An 18,922-nucleotide genomic window follows, 5' to 3' on the forward strand; every position below is an offset into this window, starting at 1 on the left:
AACCATAAAACTTTTATTATAAAACAGGAGGAAAAGTTTCTTGACAAAGGTATTGGCAAGAAATTTTGGGATATGATACCAACAATACAAGGAACCAATGCAAAACAAAAGGTGGGGCTATATCAAGCTCAAAAGCTTCTACACAGCAAAATAAATGATTTACAAAATGAAGGGCAATGTACAAAATTGGAGAATATTTTGAAAATTACACATCTGATATAGACTGATATACAAAAGAAATAAGTAACACATATTACTCAATAGCATTTTTTTTTTTTTTAATGAATGGAGTTACCTATTTGCCCAAAGAAGACATATAAATGGTCAACAGGTACTTGAAAAGGGGATTGATGTTACTAAGCATCATGAAATGCAAGTCAAAATCCCTCCTCACACCTATTAGAATTGTTGTTGATGTTCAGTCACCAAGTTGTGTCCGACGCTGTGACCCCATTGACCACAGCATGACAAGGTCCTCCATTCTCCACTATCTCCTAGAGTTTGCTCAAATACATGCCTAACCACCTCATCCTCTGCCGACCCCTTCTCCTTTTCCCTTCAATCTGCTCCAGCATCAGGTTTTTTGCAGTGAGTCAGTTCTTCACATGAGGTGGCCAAAGTATTAGAGTTTCAGCTACAGCATCACTCCTTCCATGAATATTCAGAGTTGATTTCCTTTAGGATTGACTGCTTTGATCTCCTTGCTCTCCAAGGGACTCTCAGGAGTCTTCTCCAGCACCACAATCAGAAAGCATCAAATCTTTGGTGCTCAGCCTTCTTTACAGTTCAGTGGTAAAGAAACCACTTGTCAATGCAGTTGCTGCAGGAGATGCAGGTTCGATCCCTGAGTCAGGAGATCTCATGGCATTTTTCAGTCACTCAGTTGCATCCGACTCTGTGACCCCATGGACTGCAGCAGGCCAGGCGTTCCTACCCATCACCATCTCCTGAGCTTGCTCAAGTTCATGTCATCGAGACAGGGATGCCATCTTAGCATCTAGTCCTCTTCAGCCCTTCTCCTCCTGCCTTCAATCTTTCCCATAATCAGGGTCTTTTCTAATGAGTCAGCACTTCACATCAGTTGGCCAAAATATTGGAGCTTCACCTTCAGCATCAGTCCTTCCAGTGAATACTCAGGATTGATTTCCTTTAGGATTGACCAGTTGATCTTTTTGCAGACCAAGGAACTCCCAAAAGTCTTGTTCAACAGCACAGCACAAAAGCATCAATTCTTTGATGCTTGGCCTTCTTTATGGTCCAACTCTCACATCCATACCTGACTACTGGAAAAGCCATAGTTCGACTATATAGACCTTTGTCAGCGAAGTAATTTCTGTGCTTTTTAATACACTCTCTATGTTTGTCATAGCTTTTCTCCCAAGAACAAGATTCTTTTAATTTCATGGCTGCACTCACTGTCCACTGTGATTTTGGAGCGCAAGAAATAAAGTCTGTCACTGTTTCCCCATCTATTTGCCATGAAGTGATGAGATTAGATGGCATGATATTCATTTTTTGAAAGTTGAGCTTTAAGCCAGCTTTTTCTCTCTCCTCTTTCACCTTCATCAAGAGACTATTTCCTCTTTACTTTCTGCCATTTGGTGATGTAATCTGCATATCTAAGGTTATAGATATTTCTCCTGGCAATCTTGTTTCCAGGTTGTGCTTCATCCAGCCCAGCGTTTTGCATGATGCATAAAAGTTAAATAAGCAGGTTTATAATATACATCCTTGAAGTACTCTTTTCCAAGCTTGGAACCAGTCCATTTTTCCATGTCCAGTTCTTACTGTTGCTTTTTGACCTGCATATAGGTTTTGCAGGATGCAAGAAGGTGGTCTGGTACTCCCATCTCTTGAAGAATTTTCCATAATTTGATTTGATCCACACAGTCAAAGGCTTTAGCATAGTCAATGAAGCAGAAGTAGATTTATTTTTTTTTTCTGGAATTCTCCTGTTTTTCTAGCATCCAGTGGATTTTGGCAATTTCATCTCTCATTCGTCTGCCTTTTTTAAATCCAGCTTGAACGTCTGGAAATTCTGTTTGTATACTGTTGAAGACAAGCTTGGAGAACTTTGAGCATTACTTTGCTAATGTGTGAAATGAGTGCAATTGTGCAGTAGTAGTTTGAACATTCTTTGCCATTACCTTTCTTTGGGATTGGAATGAAAACTGACCTTTTCAAGTCTTGTGGCCACTGCTGACTTTTCCAAATTTGCTGGCATATTGAGTGCGGCACTTTTACAGCATCATCTTTTAGTTTTTGAAGTAACTCACCTGGCATTCCATCACCTCCACTAGCTTTGTTCATAGTGATGCTTCCTAAGGCCCACTTGACTTCACACTCCATGATGTCTGGCCCAAGGTGAGTGATCAAACCATGGAGTAGGAAATGGGAACCCATTTCAGCATTCTTGCTTGGAAAATCTTCCCCTGGTTGGAGAATGGAAACCCCCTCTAGTATTCTTGCTTGGAAAATTCCATGTACGGAGGAGTCTGGACTACTTTAGTCTGTGGAGTCCCAAAGAGCAGGACACAACTGAGCCTGCATGTATGAAATAACACTCAAACATGATTACTGCAGAACCATATCTTTGTCTACAAGGACCATGGTCAGCAAGCTGATATCCTTGCTTTTTAATGTGCTGTATAGGTTTATCATAGTTTTCCTTGCAATGAGCAAGTGTCTTTTAATTTCACAGCTGCAATCACAATCTGCAGTGATTTTGGACCCAAGAAAATAAAATCTATCACTGCTTCCAATTTTTCCCCTTCTATTTGCCTTGGAGTGATGGGAAAAGATACAATGGATTCAGTTTTTTGAGTGTTGAGTTGCAAGCCAGCTTGGAACTTTTAGGATGGCCATCATTAAAAGATATGGTCTAAGAGGTGAGGATTTAGAAAAAGAAAAATTCCACTGCACACCAGGTGAGAATGTAAATTGGTGCAGCTGCTATGGAAAACAGTATGGAAACTTTTCAAAAGATCAACAATAGAACTACTCCACTATCCAGTGATCTCACTTCCTGCTATATATCTAAAGAAATGAAAACAGAATATGTAGAGACATCTTCAGTTCAGTTCAGTTCAGTCATTCAGTCGTGTGAGACTCTCTGCAACTTCATGCACTGCAGTACCACAGGCCTCCCTGTCCATTGTCAACTCCTGGAGTTTACTCAAACTCATGTTCACTGAGTCGGTGAAGCCATGCAGCCATCTCATCCTCTGTAGTCCCCTTCTCCTCCTTCCTTCAATCTTGCCCAGCAACAAGGTCTTTTCCAGTGAGTCAGTTCTTCGCATCAGGTGGCCAAAGTAATGGAGTGTCAGCTTCAGCATCAGTTCTTCCAATGAATATTCAGGACTGATTTCCTTTAGGATGATTTGGTTGGATCTCCGTGCAGTCCAAGGGTCTCTCAAGAGTCTTCTCCAACACCACAGTTCAAAAGCATCAATTCTTCAGCGCTCAGCTTTCTTTATATTCCAGCTCTCACATCCATACATGAATACTGGAAAAATCATAGCTTTGACTAGATTGGCTTTGTTGGCAAAGTAATGTCTGCTTTTTAATAGGCTGTCTAGTTTAGTCATAACTTTTCTTCCAAGGCACAAGTGTCTTTTAATTTCATGGCTGCAGTCTTCATCAGCAATGATTTTGGAGCCCCCAAAAGTAGTCTGTCACTGTTTTCACTGGTTCCCCATCTATTTGCCATGAAGTGATGCGATTGGATGTCATGATCTTAATTTTCTGAATGTTGAGCTATAAAAAGCCAACTTTTTCACTCTCTTGTTTCATTTTCATCAAAAGCCTCTTTAGTTCTTCATTTTCTGCCATAAGGGTGGTGTTATCTGCATATCTGAGGTTATTGATATTTCTCCTGGCAATCTTGATTCCAGCTTGTGTTTCATCCAGCTCAGGATTTCTCATGATGTTCTCAGCATATATGTTAAATAAGTTAAAGAAGAGTGACAATAAAGAGCCTTGATGTATTCCTTTTTTATTTGGAACCAGTTTGTTGTTCCATGTCCAGTTTTAACCATTGCTTCCTGATCTGCATACAGATTTCTAAAGAGACAGGTCAGGTGGTCTGGTTTTCCCATCTCTTTAAGAATTTTCCAGAGTTTGTTGTGGTCCACACAGTCAAAGGCTTTGGCATAGTCAATAAAAGAGAAGTAGATGATTTTCTGTAACTCTCTTGCATGTTCGATGATCCAACAGATGGTGGCAATTTGATAGTTTCACCCCAGTGCTAATTGCTCTATTATTCAGAAAAACCGAGGTATGAATTAAACCTCAGTGTGTTTCAATGAATGAATAGATAAAGAGAATGTGGTGTATGTATGTGAAGGAATATCATTTAGCAAAAAAGACAAAAGAAATACTTCCATATTTGAAAGCATGTTATTGTGCTAGGTGATATAAGTCAGTAAATGACAAATATTATTTAGCATCACTTATTTATGCGGCCTAATAATTCAAATTCGTAGAAGTAGAGAGTAGAGTGGTGTTTTCCAGGTCTAGGAGTTGAAAGACTGGAGAGACAAGCTTTGAGTAATAGGGAACAGGCTTTGAGTAATAAAATATGTAATTTCTGGGGAACTTTGTACAACATGGTAGTTAGCTGTGATCATAGACAAATAAATAAATTCTCAATAACGAAGGATTGCATTTATTATGTTAACTATATTTCACATAAATAAAACAAATATATTCTTTGGAAACAAGAAACTATATTAAAATTAAAAGGTTTGCCAGAGTTGGACAATTGTTTTTATCTATCAGATAAATTCTTACTAGAAATTTTGTATAAATCTATAAACATGCTTTGACATCAGAGATTAAAAATTTTTATAAGCATTTAAAATTTTAAAATATTGAATGACTTTTCACCATCAAGTTATTTATCAGTGTCTCTCTTTTTTGTTTAACTTATGTTTAATTGGGAGATAACATTTAAAATGTTGCATTAGTTTCCACCATGCAACAATGTGTTGTTAAGTCGCTCAGTCGTGTCCGACTCTGCAGTCCTATGGACTGCAGCACACCAGGCATCCCCATCCTAAACTATCTCCAGGCTTTCGGTCTCATGTTCAGTGAATCAGTGATACCCTCCAACCATCTCATCCACTGTCACTCACTTCTCCTCCTGCCTTCAGTCTTTCTCAGAATCTGAGTCTTTTCAGATGAGTTGACTCCTCAATCAGGTGACCAAAGTACTGGAGCTTCAGCTTCAGCATCAATGCTTCCAAAGAATATTCAGGATTGATTTTCTTTAGGATTGACTGATTTGATCTCCTTGCAGTTCAAGGGACTCTCAAGAGTATTCTCCAATGCTACAGATGAAAAATATCATTTTTTTTTACTTCTCAGCTTTCATTATGGTCCACCTCTCACATCTGTATGTGATTACTGGAAAAAACTTAGCTTTGATTAGATGGGCCTTTGTTGGCAAAGTGATGTCTCTGATTTTTAATATGCTACCTAATTCTGTCATAGATTTTCTTCCAGGGAGCAATCGTCTTTTAATTTCATGGCTGCATTCAGAGCCACAGTGATTTTGGAGCCCCCCAAAATAAAGTATGTCACTGTTTCCATTGTTTCCCCATCTATTTGCCATGGTCCTTCTACTGAAAGCTATGGTTTTTCCAGTAGGCTTGTATGGTTGGAAGAGTTGGACCATCAAGAGAGCTGAGCACTGAAGAGTTGATGCTTTTGAACTGTAGAGTTGGAGAAGACTGGTGAGAGTCCCTTGGACTGCAAGGAGATCCAACCATTCCATCTTAAGGAGATCAACCCTGAATTTCCATTGGAAGGACTGATGCTGAAGCTGAAGGTCCAGTACTTTGGCCACCTGTTGCTCAGAGTCACTTCACTTTTATTTATGTCTTGCCATGTAGAAAGTATAGGTTGTGCAATGGTAAAATCAGCCTCCTGTGTCCCCAGTCACATCTCTCATTTCATTGATTACTTTGAACTATCTTTGTTATGTTCTTGTACAAGGAATATCCCCAGCTGGAGGTCTTAGACCCGAATATGCCCTGGGAACACATCTTGGTGTGTGTACAAGCAGCATTCTGAACTTGCAGCACACCAGGCCTCCCTGTCTATCACTATCTCCCAGAGTCCACAAAACCCATATCCATTGAGTCAGTGATGCCATCCAACCATCTCAACCTCTGTCTTCCCCTTCTTCTCCCGCCTTCAATCTTTCCCTGCATCAGGGTATTTTCTAATGAGTGAGCTCTTCGCATCAGGTGCCCCAAAGTATTGGAGTTTCAGCTTTAACATCAGTCTTTCCAATGAACACCCAGGACTAATCTCCTTTAGGATGGACTGGTTGGATCTCCTTGCAGTCCAAGGGACTCTCAAGAGTCATCTGCAGCACCACATTCAGAAGCATCGATTCTTCAGCACTCAGCTTTCTTCACAAGCTAACTCTCACATGCATACATGACCACTGGAAAAACCATAGCCTTGACTAGACGGACCTTTGTTGAACAGTAACATCTCTGCTTTTCAATACGCTCTCTAGGTTGGTCATAACTTTTCTTCCAAGGAGTAAGCGTCTTGTAATATCATGGCTGCAATCACCATCTGCAGTGATTTTGGGGCCCAGAAAAACAGTCCGTCACTGTTTTCAGTGTTTCCCCATCTATTTGCAATGAAGTGATGGGACTGGACACCATGATCTTAGTTTTCTGAATGCTGAGCTTTAAGCCAACTTTCTCACTCTCCTCTTTCACTTTCATCAAGAGGCTCTTTAGTTCTTCTTCACTTTCTGCCATAAGGGTGGTTCATCTCCATATCTGAGGTTATTGATATTTCTCCTAGCAATCTTGATTCCAGCTTGTGCTTCATCCAGCCCAGCGTTTCTCATGAAGTACTCTGCATATAGATAGGGTGACAATATACAGCCTTGACATACTCCCTTTCACCACCAGAGACATCCACAAATAGCTGTCATTTCCACTTTGGGTCAGCCTCTTCATTCCTTTTGGGGCTGTTTCTCTGTCTTCTCCAGTAGCATATTGGACACCTACTGACCTGGGGGGTTCATCTTTCAGTGTCATATTGTTTTGCCTTTTCGTACTGTTTATGGGTTTCTCAAGGCAGAATACTGAAGTGTTTTGCCATTCCCTTCTCAAGTATAAAGTGAATCATGCTAAGTACTTATATATATATATAATCCCTCCCTCGTGAGCCTGTCTCCGACCTCCATCCCATTCCTCCCCTCTGTGATTTTGTGGCAATCTCTGAGGTGTCCAAATCTTTTTGACCCCATCAACTGTTACCTGCTAACAGGCTCCTCTGTTAGTAGTATTTTCCAGTTCAGAATACTGGAGTGGTTTGCTATTTCTTCCTCCAGAGGATCTCCCTGACCCAGGGATCAAACGTGTGTCTCCTGCTTCTCCTGCAGATTCCTTACCCACTGTGCCACCTAGGAAGCCTCAGAGCACCAGGCTGAGCTTCCTGTGGTGTACAGCAGCTTCTAACACACTGTCTACATTACACATGATACTGTATATATGTTAGTGCTACTCGCTCAATCGTCCAACCGTGTGCTACTCCTGCTATGTCCACAAATCTGTTCTGTATATCTGTATTTCTACTCCTACCCTACAAACAGGGTTATCAGTACTATTTTTTTCTAGGTTACAATATTAATATATGATTTTTGTTTTTCTCTTTCTGACTTACTTTACTCTTATAACAAGCACCAGGTTCCATCAGTGTCTCTTAAACACCACATCTTATTTCTTTGCTATATTATCAGTGCAATATTATCAAAGCTTGCAACGTACTTATCTTGTCCATGACCACAATTTCCAATATCATTTAGCATTAGTTTCATATTTGTATGTACTTAATGATGCACTTTATGTTTTAATGGAGTATATCTATCTATTTTATTGGCTTTTTATTTGATAAATATTTTCTTTCTGCATCTGTCTTGGAACTTCTGTCACTATTACTTGTTTTCCTGAGATGTATTCAGAGGTACTTATTCCTTAAGTTCTTTGGTATTAGGAAAGGCCTGCCTTTGCTTTTTTAAATGAAAGGGTGATAAGGCTTTATCTTTTTAAGGTGTATAGTTCTTTTCCTAAAAATTTTACATGCTTTCCCATGATTTTCTACAGTTTAAAATTCTGTATTCTCTATCAACGATGATTGCACTTTGCTGTGGGTGAATAACTTCCCGCCTTCACAAACCCAAGCAAATCTTGCTTATAAGTCAGCCATCAGAGCCTTCAGCCAAAGCCCTGGCGTGGTCTCCTGTTCCTTGACCGAACTTGGAAGGGTTTCTATTCTAGGTCTTGGCAGGCTTCCGTCTCACCCCTGCAGGCGCAGCCCTCTGTTATTGTTGTTGTTGCTCAGTCGCCCCATTGTGTCTACCCCTTACAACCCCATGAACTGCATCATGCCAGGGCTCTCTGCTCCTCACCGTCTCCCAGAGTTTGCCCAAGGTCATGTTCATTTTCAGTGTTGCCATCCAACCGTCTCATCCTCTGAGGCCCTCTTCACCTTCTGCCCTCAATCTTTCCCAGTATCGTAGACTGTTCCAATGAGTTTTCTGTTCTCATCAGATGACCAAAATACTGGAGCTTCAGCTTCAATATCAGTCCTTCCAGTGAATATTCAGGGTTGATCTCCCTTATGATTGACTGGTTTGATCTCCTTGCTATCTGAGGGACTTTCAGGGGTCTTCTCCAGCACCACAGTTGAAGGCATCAATTATTTAGCCTTCTGATTTCTTTATGGTCCAACTCTTACAATGGTATGGGATCACTAGGAAGACCATAGCCTTGACTATTCAGACCTTTGTTGTCAGAGTAATGTTTCTGCTTTTCAACAGATAACCCTCTTTAGCCTGAAGCAAAAATGCCAGCATCTATTCAGTCTCAGGCCCTACTTCTTGCCTAGAGGGTCACATGAAACTTTCTTGCTTTCATCTGAAATGTCAGGACTATGAAGATCACAGACTGAAACCATTTCATGTTACTGCTGAAGTCTTGCTAACATTGGCACTCCAGACCAAACCTGGGGAAGGGTGAAGGGGTAGGAAAGGGTTCCTTTTTCATAGACCTCCCCCTCCATGCTGCTTCCTACACTATCATGTTCCCTATACCACACTCAACAAGTTAGATCAAAATTCTATATTCTAAAGCTACATATTCTATTAATCCATTCCTATTTCTGTACTTAGAGAATGCCATTTTCAATTGGAAGTTATTTTCTCTCCTACCTCCAATAATTGCCGAGACTCTAAAGCATCCAACAGATTCCAGCCAATGGACCATCATATCTAGAAATATCTCAAGAGGAAACAAATTTTCATGTGCTTTTCATATCCTTGGTGATATAAATTATGACACAACTGATCATATAATTGATTATGCAATATATTTTTATAATATATAACTGTTTCAGGTATATCATGTCTTTCATAATCTTTACAGGTTGCTATTGATATATTCAATTTTAGCTATAAAGAGAATGCTATGAAATTATCAAGAATTCACCATGATCAGCCTGTGAAACCCCTGGACCGAGCAGTCTTCTGGGTTGAGTTTGTCATGCGCCACAAAGGAGCCAAGCACCTTCGCCCAGCCTTCCATGACCTCACCTGGTACCAGCACCACTCTTTGGATGTGATTGGCTTCCTGCTAGCCTGTGTGGCAACTGTTGCATTCCTGGTCACTAAATGTTGCCTGTTTTGTTGCTGGAAGTTTGGTAAGACCGTAAAGAAGAAAAAGAGAGAGTAGTCTTTCTCTGCCTTTTTTGTTTGTTTGTTTTTTACCAGTTGTACTAGAAAACTTGACAGAGTCCATGTGATTAAATCCAGCCACTGATTTGAAAAGATTTCTCTCCTTTTCTTCTGGGTTCTTGTCCAAGCTTCACTCCAAAAATATGCTACATGATTCAGAATTAAGGTTTAAAATAATCTATTCTTTAAAAAGATATGATAAATGAATAAACACATGGAAATTATTACCATTAAAGACTTGGTGCTTTCCTTTATTCATTGCTTTTAGTTCAACCAGTTGAGATGCTGGTGAGGCCTCAGGAGCATAATGATTAATTCTATTTCCACACTGATCAAGTTGAATATTTCTTAAATATCTAATGTAATTTAGAGTTCAATAATCAATATTATATCATATTATTTAAAAGAACTACACAAGGACTAATGCAGAACACACTCTAGACAGAGCTTCTTTGACAGTCAGGAATATCAGAAGCCTGATAAAATTTCTACTCTGCTGTAAAGCGTATTTTACACTGTCAATTTCCTTCCATATCATATAATAGACTTGGTTCCCTTTGGAATACAAAACACTGTTTTTCAGTTTTTCATTTGAAGATTATCCTTCATTTGGATAGTGCCGGGGTCCAGCCTCGGCAGGATCCAGGGGGCACCCTCAGGATGAACGGCGTCAGCAAGAGAGAGAGAAGATACGTGAGAACTGCCTTGATAGGGCCAAGTCTGCGAGGGAGAGAGAGAGAGAGAGAGAGAATGACCAGACAGGGGTGTTTGCAGGGTCTGGCAGAGTCTGGCAATGCTTTATTTTTTACCATAGCTTTTATACCCTAAGTTAGTACATTTCTAAGGGGAAGATAGCTTAACATTATGTCAGCTTGTCCTTCACAAAACCAGGGTGTTTTCTGCATACTTCTTTGTTTATGAGGGTCTTGTACATTATCTTCTGGCCTTGGGGCCTATTAACATTTTATGCAGGTCAGGTGAATGTAAACCTATTTTCTGTTTCTATGGTGACCTTAACTGAAAGGTAGCAGTCTCATAGGGCAACAGTACAGAGTGGAAGTATAAACTTGTTAACACAAAAATTGATCCTTCTGCAGAAATTGTCAGTTATGTTTATCTAAGAAGTTTACCCCAGACTGACTCTGCGACTTTGGTGAGGCAGCTTCTGCCTAGCACTCCTGGCTGACAATTAACAACCATCTCATTGTTACCACACTAGGGTGGTATTTCTCTAGGCTCTTATTTCTCTAGATCTTTAGCTATATTAACAATGGTTTCTGTAACACAACCTTAGCACTTTAAAAGCAAAAACACAGTAAGCAAAACACAGCAAGCAAACGTCAACCCAATAACCACCTTTAGAATAATGTTTCTTATGTTTTCTAATAGGACTTCCTCACTCCCCGAAGGGCTCTATGTCTACTAGGGCCTTTATATGATCAGGTTCTTTATGCTATTTTATGATTAGGGTATTAATATAAGCAATTATGCATATTAGTACCAAGGGCATAAATGCATTTGCCAAACAAACTAAAATACCAGCAAAGGAGTTTAAATTAAAACACTCCTTTCACCCTGGATAATCTCATAAAATACCACCACCTGGGAAACTTATTGATTAAAGTTCTAAATTGATGTTTATTTGGGAAGAGATGGGGGAAGGCCTTCTGCCTGTGTCACAGAAATTAGGGAGTAGTCTATTGGGGCAGGCATCAGAAAGACAGATATCATCTTTAAGGTGAGCACCGGGGGCAGCGTTTCGAAATCCCTGAAAACCTGAGCCACCTTGCCTGTCAGATTTTCTCCTCATGACCTTGTCATGGGTGGGATCTCGTGTGCCAGCTCCTGGCAGGATAGTAATAATGATAGTACTTCATTTGTATTGTAACACTTCTTGGCTTCAGAGAAATAGCTGATTCTTGTATGTTTGTGTTGTTATTGATATGATAGACCAAAGTAAATGACTGGAATTTAATACCCACTCTTTTAAACTAACTTAAGTACAATAAGGCTGTACATTGTCATTCTGCTTATTTAACTATATCCAGAGTGCATCATATGAAATGCTGGTCTGGATGAATCACAGGCAGGAATCGAGATTGCTGCAGAAAGATCAACCTCAGGTGATACACAGGTGATACCCCTCTAATGACAGAATGTAAAAAGGAACTAAAGAGCCTTTTGATGAGGGTAAAACAGGGAAAAGCTGGCTTAAAGCTGAGTGTTGAAAAAAAAAATGAAAATGAAAATCAAAGCATCTGGTTCCATCATTTCATGGCAAATAGAAGGGGGAAAAGTGGAAACAGTGCTTTCCTGTCCTCCAAAACCACTGTGGATGCTGACAGTAGCCATGAAATTAAAAGACGCTTGCTCCTCAGAAGAAAAGCTATAACAAACCTAGACAGTGTGTTAAAAAGCAGAGATACCACTTTACAGACAAAGCTTCATGTACTCAAAGTTATCCCTTTTCCTGTATATTTGTGAGAGTTGGACCATAAAGAAAGCCCAGCAGTGAAGAATTGATGCCTTAAAATTGTAGTGCTGGAGAAGACTCTTGAGGGTCCCTTGGACTGCAAGGAGATGAAACCAGTCAATACTAATGGAAATCAACCCTGAATATTCATTGGAAGAACTGATGCTACCATTGAATCTCTATTACTTTGGACACCTGATGAGAAGAACTGATTTACTGGGGAAGACCCTACTTTTGGGAAAAATGGAGGGCAAAAGAAAAAGGAGGTGGCAGAGATGAGATGGTTAGATAGCATCACTGACTCAATGGACATAAACTTGAGAAAACTCTGGGAGATAATGAGGACTTCCCTAGTGGCTTACTGGTAAAGAATCTGCCTACCAATGCAGAAGGCACTCATTTGATCCCTGGCCCAGGAAGATCCCCCAGAGGAAGAAATGGCAACCCAGTCCAGTATTCTTGCCTGGGAAATCCAATAGACAGAGGAGCCTGACAGGATACAATCCAGGGGATCACAAAGAGTTGGACATGACTTAGCAACTAAACAACAACTGGGATATAGTGAAGGACAGAAGAGACTGGTGTGCTGCAGTCCATGGTGTCACACAGAGTCAGATGCCAACAACTACATAAAAAATTTACTTAATTGAATCCTACATTAATTTTACTTACAATATAAATATTTGCAAAGAAGAAACAAACTGTTTCGAGTTGCACTGCAGATACTTTGGACAGAAAATGCACTTCCCATAAATGCTGTTTTCTATGGGGATGATTTCTCCTTCAGAATTTCAGGAGTTCATCCATTTCTTTCTTTTCCTCTGTCTCAATATTTCTCCTGGTCCTCTCATGAGCTGTACTATGACCACTGTACTAAGCACAAGTACCTAGGCATCTTACTAACTAGCATCAGCCTAAAGTCTGCAGTAATATGAAGACATAAATTGAATTTTAATAAAAATTAACATGTCTCTAAAAAGAGAATCTTCTCTTTTTTTCCCTTCTTCTCTAATCCTATAGGTGAATATGGGGAGTTCTGGCCATGATTTTGTTAGGAAATTCCACTAAATTCTCCATTAAAAAAATCTCTTCCTTTCTTTTCTAAAAAGTCTATCTTTAATATGCTTGCCAGTAATTTGCCCTTGATGTCAAAAACGTTATTCAGTCTTACTCAGATAATGTTATGTACCAACCAAGTTCAGTAAGTAATTCACCATAAAGTTTTACATCTATAACTCAAGTTAAATAGGCCTAAAATAACTAAGGACAAATGTAAGCGGTAGACTTTATATTTGATAAAATATAAAAATAGGACAAATATAACACTATCAGAGTAAACATAAATGATTTGGGCAATTATCTGTCTTTACAGGTATGAGAACAATGTAATTATAATTTACTATTAGTTGGGGAATTAACTGTAAAGAAATATAGGAGCTAAAAATATATTTTCTCAATTTTATGAGGCTTTTAATAATTTAATTATATTGTTTTAATAAATAGAACTTAAAAATTCAAGAACTGATGTTAATAGTTAAAGGTAGAATGCATGTAATTAAAGCAATAATACACCATAAACCTAAATCATATATTAGCAATATGATAATGTCCTTTCCTATTATAGTCTTTAAAACATGGTTTAATCTTTGGTCATTTTATGCCAAACTCAAGATATATTTTCACTTTTTATTAATATACAATGATGTTAACATAAAGGAGTTTAAGTAGCTCTGGATTTAGATACCCTATTTCTGAGTTTCCTGAGTTTATTTAAAAAGATTACTCTGACAACTAAATGCATATATTCTATCTTGTAGAGACCAAAGCTTTCTTAAACCATAATATTTATACCTATTTGTATCATCTACATGTCATTATGGGGCTTCCCAGGTGGTGTCAGTGGTTAAGAACCTGCCTGCCAATGCAGGAGTCATAAAAGACATGGGTGTGATCCCTGGGTCAGGAAGATTCCCTGGAGGATGGCCTGGCAATCCACTGCAGTATTCTTGCCTGGAGAATCACATGGACTGGGGAGACTGGCTGACTACAGTCCATAAGGGCGCAAAGACTTGGATATGACTTAAGTGACAGCACATCTATACATGATTAAATACATTATATTAAAAATCTTATAAAAAGTGTAGGTATGCAAAGGATAAACCATTGTAACAGGTTACATTTTTCCAGTTTAAGTGCTAACAAAAATTACTTTTGGAGTTTGATGAACTCTGGCTCTCATAGTTAAAATAACATGCTTTAAAATCTCTTTTAAACTACTTAATTCATATGTGATTATATTATGAAATCCTGCTCCTGTTTTTCTGCATCGTGATAATCTAAAATGCTAATAGGTAGATTCAAGGTTTTTTCTTCATGTGTGTACACTCACATATATATGAACACAGAGTCAGGTTCCATATGTTATAAACAAAAAGTTATTCATGCAGTGTTATCTTTGACTATTAAACTTACTTGTCTTTTATGATAAGGGAAGTTTTGTTTCTATTATGTTCTATATATTTTGCCAAAGATAATAATTCACCTGCCTACTGAGATCTAACATATTGCCTAAATTAATGGGAGTATCAACCGTGATATTCTAAATGGTAACAGAGTTCAGATTGAGAAGGATCTGATGTCTATGAAGCAGAAAATGTAAGTTCTGCAGTGTACATGAATTACTACCTACCATTATCTGCTTTTCAATTTTATTTTCTCCTCAGGTTCTTTGCCTCTGAATCTCATTCCAGCTCTACCATGGTTCTAGATTCTTGCTCTAAACTTGGCCAAATAGGCTGAGCTTCTAATTCTCATTGTCAATTACTGCCATTCACTTCCCCCACAAAAAAAAATAGTCCTTCATATATTTAGATGTAATTCCCTCATATATGATATCAACAGTCCATATGACACCATGAAATTCAGACATCTACCTTTCACAGTTAATGCAATATTCAGATGTAAACCATTATTCTTCATGGAGGGAAACTACCCCAGCTGTGTAAAAGCCCTCTGTAATGATGGAAATTTCAGCAGGAATCAACAAGTCTTCCCATTCATAGTGAAAAGATTGACTCCTTGTGTTTAATGTTTTATAAAGAAAGGTTATTTCTACAAGCTCTCTATAATGGTTGAAAATTTTGTTTTAGGAGCTATAAATACTTCAATTTCCTCAGTACTCTTAACAAAAATATAAACTCTGTTTAAGTCTGAACTCATAATGACAGATAGTGAAGAGGACGTAAAGAGCCTCTTGATGAAGGTGGAAGCGAAGTCATCAGCATGCTGATGAATGTCTCGATAGTCAGGCTATGTTTTATTCCAGTAGCCATGTATGGATGAGACTTTTGGAACATAAAGAAGGCTGAATGCTGAAGAATGAATGCTTTCTAACTGTAGTGCTGGTGAAGATTCTTGAGAATCCATTGGACAGCAAAGATCAAACCAATTAATCCTAAAGAAAATCAACCCTGAATATTCTTTGGAAGGACTGATGCAGAAACTGAATCTCAAATACTTTGGCCACCTGATGTGAAGAGCTGACTCTTTGAAAAGTTTGAAGGCAAGAGGAGTATGGAGTGACAGAAGATGAGATGGTTGATTGGCATCACTGAATCAGTGGACATGAGTTTGAGCAAAGTCCAAGAGATAGTGAAGGACAGTGATGCCTGGCATGGTGCAATCCATGGGGTTGCAAGGAGTCAGACACAACTGCTCAACTGAAAAACAATATCCCTTCACACCATTCAGAATGGCTATCATCAAAAAATCTACAAGCAATAAAAGCTGGAGAGAGAATGAAAAAAAAGGGATCCCTCTTGCACTGTTGGTTGGAATGCAAATTGGTATAGGCACCATGGAGAACCATAAAGATGTTCCTTAAAATACTAAAAATAGAACTACCATAAGATCAGCAATTCCAAACTGGTCATGTACTCTAAGAAAACCATATGTGAAAAAGATATGTGCATCTGAAATGTCATTGCAGCACTATTTATTAATACAATAGCCAGAAAAGAGAAGCAACATAAACGTCCATCAGCAGATGAATGGATAAAGAAGGTGTGGTACATAAATAAAAAAAAATATTCAGTTCAATTCAGTCGCTCAGTCATGTCCGACTCTTTGCGACCCCATGAATTGCAGCATGCCAGGCCTTCCTGTCCATCACCAACTCCTGGAGTTTACTCAAACTCATGTCCATTGAGTCAGTGATGCCATCCAGCCATCTCATCCTCTGTCGTCCCCTTCTCCTCCTGCCCCCAATCCCTCCTAGCATCAGGGTATTACTCAGCCATAAAAATACATGAAATTGGATCATTTGTAGCAATGAGGATGGACCTGGAGCATATCATGCAGAATTAAGAAAGTATTAAAGAGAAACAATGAACAACATATATTAATGCATACACGTGGAACCTAAAAAAATAAAAAGGTACAGATTAATCTATTTGCAGGGAAAGAGTAGAGATGCAGACATAGAGAACAGCCATGTGGACTTGGGAGGGGGGATGAATTGGGAGATTGGGTTTGATGTATATACCCTACCATGTGCAAAACAGATAAATAGTAGGAACCAGCTGTATAGTGTAGGGAACCCTGCTTGGTGCCCTTTGGTGACTTAGATGGTGGGATGGGGGTTCACAAAGAGGTCCAAGAGGGAGGGTACATATGTATACATATAGCTGATTCACTTTGTTGTACAACAGAACCTAACACAACAATGTAAAGCAACTCTATTCCAATCTGGAAAAAAATAAAATTATAGCTGTTTATGGAAAACATGATACTACACATAGAAGATACTAAAGATGATGTGCAAAACTACTAGATATCATGAATGAATTTGGTAAGTAAACAGGATAAAAAATTAATACAGAAATTTGTTGCATTTCTATACATCAACAATGAATGCTCAGAAGGAAATTAAAGGAAAAAAAAATCCTCATTACCATTTCTTCAAAAAGAATAAAATACCTAGGAATAATCCTACCAACAAAGAAAAATACCTGTGCTCTGAACAGGATAAGACCCTGATGAAATAAATTAAACATGACACAATCAGATGGAAAGACATGCCATAGTCTGGAATTGGAAGAATCAACATTATCAAAATTTTTCTACAGTACTCAAGGCAATCAATAGATTCAAAGCAATCCTTACCAAATGACCAATGGTATTTTTCATAAACTATCACAATTAAAAAAAAAAAAATTAGGGAGACACAAAAGACCCTGAATGGTGAAAGCAATTTTGAGAAAGAAAAGGAGAGGTGGAGAAATAAACTTTCCCAGAGTACACTTCAAAGCTATAGTCATCAAGACAGTATGGTACTAGGACAAAACAGATATAGATAACAGGAACAGTATAGAAAGTCCAGAAATAAACACACAGACCTATTGTCAATCTCTAACTGTGGAGAAAAATCCAGGATCTTCAATAGGTGGTGCTCGGAAAGCCGGAAAGATATATGTAAAGGAATGAAAGTAGAACATAATTTAATATCTTATACAAAAATTAACTCAAAATGGATTAAAGACCTAAATGTAAGACCAAACACCAAAACATTCATTGAATAAATCACAATGATATCTATATTTTATCCATTTCCAAGAGTATTGGAAATGAAAATAAGACTAACAAATGGGATCAAATGAAACTCAAAAGCTGTTGCACAACAAAGTAGAACATAAGCAAGATAGGAAGGCAACACTTGGAGTGGGAAAAAAAAAATTTACAGATGAAGAAATAGACAAGAAATTAATCTCCAAAAGATTGCAGCAACACAGATAGGCCTGGAAGTTATCATACTAAGTGAATAAGGAATAAAGAGAAAGACAACAATCACATTGCTTATATGTGCAACCTAAAAAACAAACAAACAAACAAAAACAACAAAAAAACCCAAAACTTATTTACAAAACAAAAACAGACTTAAACACTAAAAACAAACTTAAGGTTACCAAAGGGGCAAGGTGAGGAGAACAATAAATTGGGAGTTGGGATTAGCAAATATAGACTCAGTTCAGTTCAGTCGCTCAGTCGTGTCTGACTCTTTGCAACCCTAAGAATCACAGCACTCGAGGCCTCCCTGTCCATCACCAACTCCCGTAGTTTACCCAAACTCATGTCCATCGAGTCGGTGAAGCCATCCAGCCATCTCATGCTCTGTCGTCCCCTTCTCCTCCTGCCCCCAATCCCTCCCACCATCAGGGTCTTTTCTAACAAGTCAACACTTTGCATGAGGTGGCCAAAGTATTGGAATTTCAGCTTTAGCATCAGTCCTTCCAATGAACACCCAGGACTGATCTCCTTTAGAATGGACTGGTTTGATCCCCTTAAAGTCAAAGGGACTCTCAAGAGTCTTCTCCAACACCACAGTTCAAAAGCATCAATTCTTCAGCGCTCAGCTTTCTTCACATCCAACTCTCACATCCATACATGACAACTGGAAAAACCGTAGACTTGACTAGATTGATCTTTGTTGGCAAAGTAATGTCTCTGCTTTTTAATATGCTGTCTAGGTTGGTCATAACTTTCCTTCCAAGGAATAAGCATATTTTAATTTCAAGGCTACAATCACCATCTGCAGTGATTTTGGAGCCCTCAAAAATAAAGTCTGACACTGCTTCCACTGTTTCTTCATCTATTTCCCATGAAGTGATGGGACCAGGTGTCATGATCTT

General features: G+C 38.7%; 1 protein-coding gene across 2 annotated transcripts in view; it reads left to right on the forward strand.

Annotated features, from left to right (window-relative positions):
• The window catches only part of LOC122696504 (UDP-glucuronosyltransferase 2C1-like), a 33,621-nt gene extending 23,623 nt beyond the window's left edge, over positions 1-9,998 (forward strand). The window contains exon 6 of one of the 2 annotated variants that reach the window (XM_043906578.1): positions 9,456-9,648. In XM_043906578.1, coding sequence (XP_043762513.1) covers positions 9,456-9,501 — 46 coding nt within the window. In that variant the 3' untranslated portion in view covers positions 9,502-9,648. Of the gene's footprint in view, positions 1-9,455 lie in introns of both variants that reach the window. The other variant, XM_043906577.1, reaches the window with a different exon arrangement.
• Positions 9,999-18,922: the final 8,924 nt, after the last annotated feature.

Source organism: Cervus elaphus, chromosome 6 (genome assembly GCF_910594005.1).
Source record: "Cervus elaphus chromosome 6, mCerEla1.1, whole genome shotgun sequence".
Lineage (NCBI taxonomy): Eukaryota > Metazoa > Chordata > Mammalia > Artiodactyla > Cervidae > Cervus > Cervus elaphus.